This window comes from Amborella trichopoda, chromosome 5 (assembly GCF_054954075.1).
Source record: "Amborella trichopoda isolate Santa Cruz 75 chromosome 5, AtrichopodaSantaCruz75HAP2 v2.0, whole genome shotgun sequence".
Taxonomy (NCBI): domain Eukaryota; kingdom Viridiplantae; phylum Streptophyta; class Magnoliopsida; order Amborellales; family Amborellaceae; genus Amborella; species Amborella trichopoda.
In genome coordinates, this window is record NC_142340.1 from 10758967 (window position 1) to 10772484 (window position 13518).

The window sequence follows — 13518 nt, forward strand, 5'->3', positions numbered from 1 at the left end:
TTCTACTTTTTTTTTATTAGTAAATATGTTCTCATTTATGCTTTCCCTTTAGATGTAAGTATCTATTATTCTTTTCGTAGATCAGTGGGGAATACAGGCCCCTACTCGTTTTTAGAAATAATTGGCTGGTTTCGAATGCGTCAATGGGAAAGAAAACCTAGACCGGTAGTTGAGGCTCAAGTGGTGCTACCACCACGACCTCAACTCCATTCCTAATGTAAATGACTTCCAATCCATTATTGTTGCATGCTAGATTAGGTCATGTTAATAAAGATAAGATGACTTAGTTAACCAAATAAGTGCTTTAAGGATCATGTGGATTTGACAAAGAGAAGAATCCAAATCTTAAAAAAATCCCTCTTTGGATCATTCATTTTAATTATTTGGGAGATCATTAGACATGTGTCATTTATGAAAGGGACAAGATTTCAATAGGTACACGGGAAAACACATCATAAATTTATCGTCATGAAATTTCATAAACTTGGGTGGCAAAATCAATGTTTCTTTTAGGAAAGTGTGAGATTCACCTTTGTGTTCTCTTCTTCGTGCACCCTCCAATCTCACCATTAATCTTTGGGTAGAGATAGTAGAAGTCTGAGTGCATGTATTCAGAAAGAACTTTGTGCATCAATGGGTACACTCCTACAATAGGGTCACACATTAAACATACTTGTATATGGACGTCACAAAATGATGTCCTATTAAATTGTGAAATCAACGGTGTCAAATTTATATAAAAAGGGATTGGTTATGAAGAGACCATTTATCTTTTGTACATGGAGGTCATAATCATTCTCAGTTTTTAGATGTCAAATTGGATGGCTCGGAGTGAGTCACAAAGTTTGAGAATTTTCTTTTTGTAACTTTGTGTCTATTTAATAATACTCTTACAACTATCCATTTTGAAATTTAAGGGACATGAGTAATTGTGATCTCCATACACAAAGATAAATGGTATTTTGAAGATAATCCCATATAAAAAATCTCATCTTTTTATTTTTAAAATTGAAAATATATACAATGAGACCGTTACTTTTGATGCAAGAAAGTCACAATCATCATGGACCATGAGATTTGAAATCGGGTGGTTGATGATGTATCAATGTTTGTACACAAAGTACAAAACAAAATTCTCGAATGTTGTGGCACGTTTTTCACATCCAATGGCTAAAAGTCATTGCGATCTCCTTGTACAAAAAACGTTTTTCACATCCAATAGCTAAAAGTCATTGCGATCTCTTTGTACCAAAAAAAAAAAAAAAGTCTCATAGTATATAATCCCTTTAAATATAACTATATATATATATATTTTATGGGTGCAGTTTGTATAAGGTTGATGCCCTAACCAATAAAAGTAAGGCGTGCTTTTAAATAGTATCAAAATATATTATTTTAGTTTATAAAATCTTTTTGATAACCTGAAAACTCAATTTCATCTCTAATTATAAAATTTAAAGATTAAAATGAGTATAGATCAAGCAGATCTATGTAAACTTGAAAATCTTAAAAATTTACAGTTTAGATAATACATTACAACATACACTATTTTCAGGACTTGAAATCTACTTTTTCTCATGTCCATATATCTTGAGGTTGAGATGATCAAATTAAGGGTTTTCATCTTGAGGTGAATTTTTGAAGTGCGCCTTAATTTGATGGTTTAAGGCCTCACCCTTATGTAAACTTTTTCCTTTTTTTATTCCAACCCATCATAGCTGAGATTTCTATTCTCTAAAATTTTGAATCTAAAATACCTCCCTAGAGATACATTGTGGAGAGAGGAATCATTTGAATAGATGAGTCAGCGAACCAATACAAATTTACAAATTTTATCCTACTGAAAATGCCAGCGTTAGCAGCAAACCCCCAAATTTTCTACCTGTTATCTTGAGCTTCAACTGACCGTTGCATATTCTGGTTTCTCCTATCACATAGCTTCTCAAATTTCAAATGGACATACTGCTCTCTGCAAAGGGTTTCTGCGATCTCTTTGTACACACAAAAAAAAAAAAAGTCTCATAATATACAATCATTTTAAATATAACTCTCTCTCTCTATATATATATATATCTTTTATGGGTGCAGTTTGTATAAGGTTGAGGCCCTAACCAATAAAAGTAAGGCGTGCTTTTAAATAGTATCGAAATATATTATTTTAGTTTATAAAATCTTTTTGATAACCTGAAAACTCAATTTTATCTTTAATTATAAAATTTAAAGATTAAAATGAGTATAGATCAAGCAGATCTATATAAACTTGAAAATATTGAAAATTTACAGTTTAGATAATACATTACAACATACACTATTTTCAAGATTTGAAATCTACTTTTTCTCATGTCCATACATCTTGAGGTTGAGATGATCAAATTAAGGATTTTCATCTTGAGGTGAATTTTTGAAGTGCGCCTTAATTTGATGGTTTACGGCCTCACCCTTATGTAAACTTTTTCCTTTTTTTATTCCAACCCATCATAGCTGAGATTTCTATTCTCTAAAATTTTGAATCTAAAATACCTCCCTAGAGATACATTTTGGAGAGAGGAATCATTTGAATAGATGATGAGTCAGCGAACCAATACAAATTTACAAATTTTATCCCACTGAAAATGCCAGCGTTAGCAGCAAACCCCCAAAATTTCCACCTGTTATCTTGAGCTTCAACTGACCGTTGCATATTCTGGTTTCTCCTCTCACATAGCTTGTCAAATTTCAAATGGACATACTGCTCTCTGCAAAGGGTTTCTGCTCCTGGAGACACTGTCTCTGCATCACCAAACACCTTTCCTCACACCACTCCCAAACCCTAATTAGTAGATTTTTCATTCGTGGCATTTGGAGGAGGGCCTTCAGTGTACAAGCTCTCCCAGGGAAGCCCCATGGCTGCTTAAAATTGCGCTCTGAGATTGGCGCAAAAGAAGCTGCGGAGAGCTTGAAAGAGAGGAAGGGAGGGCTTGAGTTGAATGACGAACAGCTCTCGGCTGTTGAAATTGATGCGCCGTATGTTCGGGTGATCGCGGGGCCAGGGTCTGGGAAAACTAGGGTTTTGACGTTCAGGATCCTTCACATGATTAGGAAACTCAATGTGGACCCTTCTTCCATACTGGTGGGTGCCTTTCAGGGTACTCTCTTTTTGGAATGTATAATGGTTATACTTAGTTTAGCTGCATTTTAGTAGTGATATAGATTGGTACAGTTTAGTAGTGTTATAATTTCAATTCTCATGGTTTTGGATTTCCTCGCTCTCTGTAAAATTCTCTTTGATGCATGCCTGCTCTTCCATTTTGCAGTTCTGAACAGATCCTTATGACTGCAAGGAATTAGACCATAGATATACACGTGAATCCAGGAAGTAATCATACCATGTGGAGCTAATCAAAAAATACTGGGGGGGGGGGGGCCATCACGTGGCCGTTAGTTGCAGTGCAAAGCTCATCTTATGAACAAAGGAATTTTAATTTTGATTTCAACTGTACTGCTGGTTATGGTATCTTTTTAGGACAATCCATTTCCTGGAAGTGCAAGAACTAAAATACTTGAATTCGGTGCTTAAGGGGAATATGGTGCTATATTCTCAACCTCCAGTGAGGATATTTGGTAGCGAGGCCTTCTTTGTGTCCTCACTTTCCTCTTGCTGTCCTTACTACCTTATAACAGTTGTTCTCTATTGATTGCATGTAAACCTTGGTCATCATATTCAACACCACTTTCCTCTTGCTGTCTTTACTACCATATAACACTTGTTCTCTGTGGACTGCATGTAAACCTTGGTGATCATATTGAACACCATTACTCTTGACAGCCATTGTATTCAATAGGTATGTGCATGCAGATACATTATGTCCCTTGTGTCACTTTTGAGCATTGGCTGGAAGGCATCTTTGCCAGGGCCCTTGCCCACTCTCGACGTCAGTTGTTGGTCAGTGACATCACTTGTTGGTCAGCAGACTGATGCTCCTGGTTGCCATTAAGACTGGATGCTCGGAGTTATGCATGTTGGTGTGTTCGTCATGTCCATAGTTTATCAATTGTCCCTAGTGTAGCTATTTGAGCATTTTTGTATTTCTTCGTCACTATCAATGCCCAAGGTCCAAAGTCGAAGGGGCTGAGGAACTCAAGGACTTTCATCCCATTAGCCTCATCAGTTGTACCTATAAAATCCTCTCTAAGGTCCTTACCGCCCGGCTTAGAGAGGTTCTGAATTTGGTCATCTCACCCCAACAAGGAGCTTTTGTTAAAGACCATCAAATTTTTGACGGAGCTTTCATAGCTCACGAGTGCGTACACTCAAGACATCTCTCCAAAGTTCCTGGTCTCGTTCTCAAACTTGACTGAGAAAAGGCCTATGATCATGTAGATTGCGAGATCCTCGATGATACCCTATTTTGAATGGGTTTTGGTTTGTGGTGGAGACTTTGGATAAAATGCTATATACGCAACCCCCACTTCTTGATCCTAATTAATGGATCCCCCAAGGGTTTCTTCCCCTCCTTGCTCGGTCTCTGGCAAGGCGATCCCGTCTCCCCCTTCCTCTTTGCTATAGTGGCGGAAGTCTTCACGATCTCAATTCAAAGGCTCTTCCAGTTGGATCTCATTCTTGGATTCAAATCTCAGCTCACAGCCCCCTTATAACCCATCTTCAATATGCGAATGACACACTAGTCTTCTGTAAAGCATCCACCCTCGAGGTTGAGACTCTTATTCTTTTCCTCAAATTTTTTAAATGGGCCACCGGTTTCAAGGTCAACATGACCTAGTCAAAAATGATAGGAGTGGCCCTCGACCTCCTTTCCACTCAAGCCCTTACTAACCGCTGGGGCTATCTTGTCGAGAACCTCCCCTCCACCTATCTTGGCCTTGTTCTCTGTCTCGGCAAAACCCAAACATAGACTTTGGGCCCATTTATTCGACAAATTTGATCGGAAGTTGTTCTATGGAAGGGCCATTACCTATCAATGGCTGGTCGAGCGACTCTCATTAAGGCCACTTTGTGCAATGTTCCTGTATACCAAATGTCCCTCTTTCTCATGCCGGCTTCCAATCGCTGCTGTCTTGAGCAACTCATGAGAAATTTTTTATGGGCAAGAGATGACCAACATTGGAAAATTCACCTATCTCATGGGAAAAAATCTGTTAACCACACCTAAGTGGAGGCCTTGGCATTCGGGCTCTTAAACAGCAAACACAACACTGTTGGAAAAGTGGTGGTGGTGCTTTGCCACCAAGACAACTATCTCTAGAAGACCGTAATATGGCATAAGTATAACCTCCACAACAAATCCTATTGGCTACCTACCTGTAGAACTTCAAGTAGATCCTCTGGCATCTGGCGTACTCTCGTAGGCATTCTCCGTCCTTTCAAAGCTTTTACTCGATTCCAGCCAAGAGCTGGCACTCATATCAGGTTTTGGCATGACCTTTTAATGGGCCAATCCCCTCTCAAAGACCTCTTCTCCTTTATCTTCCTCCTTGATCTCAATTGAGAGGCCACAGTAGCTGACCACTTCCCTTCCTTCGGGCCCCTAGAACCTTGTCTCCCACCTTCCGATACTCACCCACAGAGGCAGAAATGTCGGCATTCTCAGACCTCTTCTCTCTTCTTCGCTCTATCTTCCCCCCCCTTGCTGGTCCCAACAAAATCATTTGGTGCCCATCCTTAGACGGTCATTTCTCAGTCGCGTCCGTCTACAAAAAGCTTTTAGAAACACCCACTTTCCCTCATACTCCACCCGTCACTGTTAAAGCCTGGTCTACCATTGTCCCCCCAAAGATTAAGATTTTTTCATGGATAGCCCTCGTCGAGAGGGTACTCACGGCAGATCAATTGCAGAGAAGAGGCACACCCATTCCCAATCGATACACCCTTTGTTACGAGGCAGAAGAAACCAATTCACACCTTTTTCTCCATTGCCTTTTCGTCCAACAATTGTGGGGTGCTCTACTACGTCTTTTTGGTTGGCAATGGGTGACTCCATGCTCGGTCCCGCCCCTCTTTTCTTCACTCCAGCCTCTTCCCTGGGTTAAATCCGGTATTGTGCTATGGAAGGCTTCAAAGACAACCTTAATTTGGAATATTTGGATCGAACGCAACAATAGGATATTTCGGGGAGAACCCTTCCCTAACAGCCCTTCTCGAGAAGGTTAAATCCCAGGTCATTTTTTGGGCCTTCAGTTACCCCATATTCAAAGGTTTCACACCCTCGGCTTTCTATCAAAACTGGCAGGCAATGCTTTACCTCGACCCCTAGCATCCCTCTCGTGCGTCTCTCTGGAGACCCCCCAAGAATGGCCTAGTGAAACTGAATTTTGATGGATGCTTGTTAGGCAACCCAGGCCTTGCCGGAGTTGGAGGCCTCTTTCGAAATCACCAAGGTGCTACGTTGGCCTCTTTCTCGTAACCAATAGGCCACGCAGATGCCCAAACAGCTGAAGCAGTTGCTCTCCTTGAAGGGGTCAAACGTTTCGACCCTCCTAGAGTACCGGAGTGATAATCGAAGGTGATTCTCGGAATAACATCACCTGGGCTTCAGGGTCCTCTGATTACCCATGGTACCTGCTGCCCATATTTGACGAAATTCCCAACTATCGACTCCTCTACCCCACTTCTGGAAACACGTATGGAGAGAAAGCAACTCAGAGGCAGATACCCTTGCCAAGTCTGGAGCCTCCTAAGCTAGAGTCTGAATGGTTCCTCCTCAATCAGCCACTTTTAGTCTCGCTACCACTCAACCCCTTTCCTATCCTCTTTGGAATCCCATCTTTTGTATTCTACCCTGCCCTTAAAAAAGCTGTATATTGCATCCCCCTGAAGGGGGGAGCAAATTTTTGATTGATCTCTGCTGCTTTTAAGGAAGCACACTTTTGTACTCAAATTTCATTTAATTCATTAGAGTTAATACGTTAAAAAAAAACAAGGCATTCTTCTTACTAATTAGGATCGTTTCATAATCCTCTTATGAGTTATCTTTGTTCTTTCTTCCAAGTTTAATTTATTCACATGAACCTAGGAAGGTTAGGTATGGCTTCCACATGTTTCTAGGCATAGGATCTTGACACTTTGTGCATATTTGGTTTCTTTCTGAATTTACTTAGAGAGGAAATTGGTGCATGACTATTTTGCTCCCATAGGCAGTTGTTAGATCTTTATACAGGGACGAATCAAATGTCTGTTGTCCCTTAGAATGCGTTCAAGAAACAAGGATGTTCTTACTGAATAATAGAATCTTCCTTTACCTGGAAGCTTATGAAATTTCAATCTTATATGTGCTTCTTCTTTGGCTGTGGGGTTCACTGAATTGCATACTTTCTTATGATTTCTATTTCAGTCTCTTTGTAACAGTTATTGGAGTATAGGGAACCTATCTACATCTTTGTAGTTTGTTTACGCTTTCAAGTCATGTTTTTGGGGTAAAGTAAGCTGGCATGTATGCCTGTGTGCTTGGTGCGGGGCTTCTACAAATTTTCTTATATGAAAGGGAATTTCCCCTACAGAGATTTGGAAAACTATGGGGGAAGGGGGTGTACTTTCAGAACAGTTCAGCAGAAGTTTGTCTTCATTTGACTAATTCATTTTGCTGCTGGTTTAAATTCGCAAGTGTCACTTCATCTAATTGAGATCTATCAGCTATCATGTATAAGTTCAGTCAATTGTTCGGTGGATGTATTCGAGTATATTTAAGATGAGCAGTTTGTTATATTTTATGCTTCATGTTTATTGTTTATCTTTTTTGCTACTCATTAAATTTGTGTATTTTTAATGGCCTCAAGTGCCTAGCATTCACAGATAAAGCAGCTAAGGAGATTTATGAGAGACTGAACTGTCCCCTTGAGGCTGATCTTATGGATCCGCTCATGGTATGTATGAGCTGTTCTTTTACTTATATTTTGTTTTGATGCTCTTTTTCTGAGAAATTGAGTATATTGTAGTTATTCACTATGAATGTTCTCCAAGTACAATACAAAAGAGTAGTTAATAGTCCAACAACGTCTTATCACATTGACCAAGTCAGGTTAAATTCTTAGTAAAAAAAGAAGAATAAATGTGGAATATTTTCCATGTAGTTATGGATGCAACCACATGCAACTGCCATGTGGTTGGAAGCGTGGAATTTACATTTATGTGACATCATGCTCTGATTTTATTATTATGTGTCACATTTTGTGGTCACTTATGGCCTAGAGGATCTCTAATGGCCTTACAAAAAGCATAGTTACTGAAAGTCTCTTGTGTATTGAAGAACAGGTGAAAACATATGGACAAAGTGATGCTAATCTTTGCGGCTAATAAAAGAATCAGATTAGTTTATTATAAACATTGTATGTTGCACTACTTTTTCATAAAAGCGGTGATAATCTTTTGTTGAGCTGTCATTGAGAATGTTCTAGAAGATGTTATCCATTGGCTTTTTATTTTGATTAGTTCTTCTATTTTGTTGTCTGTTTGCATCTTGCCGTAATTGGGATAATAGATATACAGGCAGAGGCAGCTTTCTTGACTAGTTCTTCTGAGTTTCATTTATATGCTTTTGTACTACAATGGATTCACTCTTACTTTTGTTTTACTGGCATTTCTTGTTTCTGATACTTACTGTTGATTTTCTATTCGCTTTTTGCCATTTAGGATGTTGATGATTGTCCTTTTCTTCTTTGTCTTTTAGGTCGGAACAGTACATAGTGTTTGTTCAAGAATTTTAAGAGACTCAATGCATACACTGAACATTGGTTTGGACAGTGATTATAGCATATGTGATGACACCCAATCTCTGAATGTTGTTAATAGAATTCTGAAAGAGGTAAGCTGTTGTTCTTTTATTTTCCTTGAGTTCTCCAATTACCGTTTTCTCTCTGAATGTACATGTCACGGTATTGCTTTTGCTTCCAAAGGTCCAATGCCATTTTTGTGTCATAGCAGTTTTTAATGTCATCCATGGTTTGTTTTATGATGATATTCTCAGGCATTTAAATCATGTGCGGAAGAAACATGTTCTGTCAAGAAAGTTGACGAGGGAGAGTACCAGAATGTGGCAACTCAATTAGAACATTTGGATGAATCACAATTTGCACTACATGAAGATCTCTTAGCATGCAAGTTCTTAGTGGATGGTACCCCTGACCGATCATGGTTACTGCAGTATAGACCAAACACTGATGGGAAGTTTCTTAGTACTGTTCCATCGAAACTTTTGCTACAAGAAATAAATAATGCGAGATCATGTAGGATAAAAAACTTTATTGCCAAAAGTAGGGGTAGCTTTTTGCATGGCTTTGGTCTTCCTCCTCCTTGCAGTGACTTCTCCCACAAAATATCCAAAGTTTATGAGGTATGCAACATACGCCAAACACTTATCATTGAGCAACTTTATTTCCAATGCATTACTTAGTCTTTATGTCCTTGTCGGAATTTTTTGTTTGTTTGTTTTAGTGTTAACTTGGGATCTCTCTGGGAAAGGAAATGTAGACATTATGTTGTGGCACCTTCCACTCTCGCTATCCATACCTAGAGGCCATTCATGTCGCTGTTGGATGTTCTTCAGTTCTACATCAGTTCATAGTTATGGTGGATCATGTTAATGCCATCTCAGCAAATTCCATTCCACTAGGCAGGACCTTCTGGTTTCATACATGAAAGTGCGACGTGCTTTTCCCACCTGAAGTGTTTAAGTGATTTCTTGAGGTTGTATAAAATATAGTTACCTGAATTGCCCACTGAGGTCGCAATTCTGGTTCGGACTCTCTATTCTGCGTTTCCCAGGACGAAACTTGATTTTGGAAGAAAGGAATCACGTTTCCAAGTTTCTAGAACGTGATTCAATTTAGTAAATGAATCTCGATTCCTGGAAGCCTGGAATTAAGATTCTATATCGCAGAATTTGTGATTATTAGCTACACAATGTGCCAGACGTTGATTCCAATTATTTAGAAATTGCGAATCTATGTTGCTTGGAAGCAAGTTCCTTATCATTAAAAAGCGTGGTTCGAAAATGCACTGAACAATGTTTCGATCAACATTGAATCAAGTTTTAAATTTGGGGAATATTTGAAAATTTTATTTTCTTTTCCCTTCTAATTTCTATCCTTGTACTTGAATTTCATAATAATTTTTAACATCTCTTACCAAGCATAAATATTGTTAAGAAAAATTGTTACTTCAAATTTAGTAGTTTTTTGTAAATCTTGTGGGTACTAATGTAATATTGTTTGATATATGATAGGTACTAAGATAACCGTTAAATTAATCTTTAAATATTATAAATTGAATAACTCAATTTTCCAACCTACATTCAGTAAAGAAGGAGAATTTCTATTTCATTATTTATTTTATAATTCTAGTAGAGGGAGGTCGCACTTGTTCTCACTAGTTGTATGCTGTAGACCAAGTCCAGGGCTCTTGGTAAGCGAAGGGTTGTTGGTAGACTGAGTCCATTGTATGGGATTGTTGCCATTGGCAATTTATATATAAACCAAAATTCAATCTTGTAAATCATGGTAAATTTTCAGTCAACATATTAAAAAAAGTAATGGTAAATTTTAAATATTTTCAACATATTTTCTTAATATTTCTCTAAATATTTTCAGTGCACTATTCCTGAATGGGGAGAATATCGATTCCTGAATGGTGAGATTCTCAATTCCAAGTCAACGGGACAACGATTCTAAAAATTCAGGAATCACGATTCCAATCTCATCAGATTGTGGTTCTAGAAGCCACTAAATGATGTGGAATCATGTGCGATTCTAGATAGGTATGAAACTCGATTCCAACATGATGGGACCCCAATTCCTACAAATAGGAAACACATTTCCTATTTTATTGGATCGCGATTCCGATATATTGCGAATCAAGATTCAATGATTTGAATTGTACGGACAATGATTCCAAGATTAGAAATCATCTGATACATGTGATTCCACGATTTCGATTCCGAAAACGATTCGGAATCACATGCATTTCCAACAACTATAGTGTAAAATTTTTTTGTTTCTGAGTTATCGGCAAATTATTTTTTTCCTATTACATCGATTCTATTTGCCATTTAAACAAGCCAAGGTTGCGTAAAATATTCTAATGGGATTTAATTATTGTGGTGTTTCTATTCCCCATCTTAGGTTCTTGATGCCTTTTTTATGACTCAGTGTTGAACTTTCGCTACGTGTATTCCTATGTGCATGCATGTGTACAGCCTTAAATTTGTGTGTGTATGCACGTGCTTGTGTACATGCATGCCTGTGTGTATGGCTTGGCTTGGGACTTATTTGGTCCCAAGTTGATGTGTTGACTTGTAGTGTCTTGAGTTGATCTGATGACTTTTACCTTTTTCATTTTTAAAAATGTAAAATACAACAAATATAGAAGATCGTGAAAAATGTTGGCTGTAGAAATCTTAGTCCTAATTTGTTAAATTCGTTTGTATTATTCTTTTAAGGAACTTTGTTCTCAATGTTGGAATGCAAATTTAAGAAGTCAATAACTTTGCAAAAATGAAAATCCATGGCATGCATTTCGTCGCCTTTAAAATTTGAAAGACCAACCATCAACTTGTTCCAAGTTCCAACTGAGATGGTGTTCCAACCTTGTAGTGTGGTTTCTTGTCAAGAGGCCTAGCCTCCCCCTGATGAGCATTGGACATTTAATGAATAGAAACATAAAAAATTTAATCCTTCTTTGTTCTTTGTTCAGATTTGGCTGCAAAACACTTTGAATCTGAATCATCTGTAACCAATAATTTCTATCTGGAATAATGTATGGGGCTTAGATGTAGGTTTGAATGTGTAGAAATAATATAGGAAATTTTTGTTGGCATTATGTGATCACTTGATGTGATTAGATGCAATTCTTGCTACAGATTCAAATTGGTTACAAGTGGCTGACATGTTGTATTTCTTTAGTGGAGTCATTTCTACTATTAATTACTAAAAATCATTTCTACTATTAGTTCTTTTTCTTCTTTCATTAATCTAGTTGAAGAATTGCTGAATTCAAGCCCTCTCGTGTCTTTTAGTCAATCTTTCAAGATGTGGCTACGTTAGCGCATCTGTTTTCCTGCAACAAGCAACGGCTAGCGCGAAAGCCATTGCGCTAACGTGCATCCGTTTTCTTGCGACAAGCAACGGTTAGCCTAGTGCGACATCCGATCTCTTGCAACAAGCAACAGCTAGCCTAGATGTGTTCATCAATGCGTGCAGCTTCTATAAGGCCTATGAAAGAAAAACAAAAAAGGTGAAGCCTCACCTCGAAACCTTATCCAGAAAATACTTTCGGCATGGGACATCTCTATGATGGCTATAAAATCAATTTTACTGCCTATTATGAAGTTTGTAGCTCATAAAACGGTACATATCTTGCGGATCCATGAATACTTGAAAATGGGCAGTCTAGATAATGTGTTACAATATACACTATTTTTAGGTTTTTTTTCACAGCTATAATGGCCAAGGTTGAGATTCTGGTGCCAGAACTACAATTTGCATTGAGTTTTGAGGTGAGGCTTTACTTTTTTCTATAAGACCTAAGCCTGATTTTAACCTTTTCCTTCATCAATTTGTCATCTAATGAAATAAATAATTTCTTTAGATGAAATTAATAGACTTATTAACGAAATTGATGAACTTATTAATTGATTTTCTTGCTAGTATATTAATTTTCATACAATTCAATGTTAAAGAAGTTGTTGTCTGTTTTACCTGTCAGAAAAAAGCAAATGGTTATTACAGAAATCGATAATTTATTCAAAATGATATGATAAGCTGTTTTTTGTTGTAATATCTGAAGTACAAGATTTGTTACATATCAATGAAAAGCTGTCATACTTACATGGTTTGAGCTTTTTGTTCATAGAGGGAACTCAGGAGATCTGGAGCTGTGGATTTTAATGATCTTCTGTATCTTACATGTCAGATGTTTCACATGAGACCGCATCTATTGCAAGTAAATCATATTTCATTCTACTGGATGCATTAATATCATTTTCTACTTACTATATTGCAATTATTTATATTGTTGAAGTATAGAAGTTAGGATGTGTATTGCATATTCCAGTTTTCATACTTGAATATGGTTGAATGATCCTGATTTTGTAGGACGTCACCATCGTTCTCGGATAGTTTGGCCATAGGTCATTATAAAGGAATTTAGCATGATTTAAACTTTGAGAGTTGTAGGATACTTCAGCAAGATTGTGGATATCATGGATTTCCAGCAATATGCTATGATTAGCACCACTATGATTGCTTGAACTTAAATTAGCTTCTGCAACGTTATTTCGCTGTATTAGTGACATTCCACTCAATATAATCCAAGCAAATGTGCTTTCAAGATTTGCAGTGACTCGATCATAGTTATTCTCTATATAATGACTAGAAACAATGTGTTAAAAAAATGGGTTGGTGGGTCGATCACAATCTGGACAGGCAATCAAGCAATTTTCTTTTTCAAAGAAAAAGACGACCAATATTATACAAGATGCATGCAACTTCTTGCACAAAACTTTAAAAGTTCTATGAGGTAGACATTGTGGG

The 13518-nt window shown here is 37.6% G+C and overlaps 1 protein-coding gene across 28 annotated transcripts in view; it reads left to right on the forward strand.

Moving 5' to 3' along the window:
• Window positions 1-2492: 2492 nt before the first annotated feature.
• The window catches only part of LOC18443651 (uncharacterized), a 110880-nt gene continuing 99854 nt past the window's right edge, over window positions 2493-13518 (forward strand). For 27 of the 28 annotated variants that reach the window (XR_016055962.1, XR_016055963.1, XR_016055964.1 and 24 more), the window contains exons 1-5: window positions 2493-3109; window positions 7771-7857; window positions 8661-8795; window positions 8958-9323; window positions 12839-12928. Coding sequence is in view for 6 of the 28 variants with exons in the window: in XM_020673170.2 (XP_020528829.1) it covers window positions 2720-3109; window positions 7771-7857; window positions 8661-8795; window positions 8958-9323; window positions 12839-12928 (1068 nt within the window). In the remaining 22 variants the exon portion in view is untranslated. Of the gene's footprint in view, window positions 3110-3293; window positions 7858-8660; window positions 8796-8957; window positions 9324-12838; window positions 12929-13518 lie in introns of all 28 variants that reach the window. The other variant, XM_088867455.1, reaches the window with a different exon arrangement.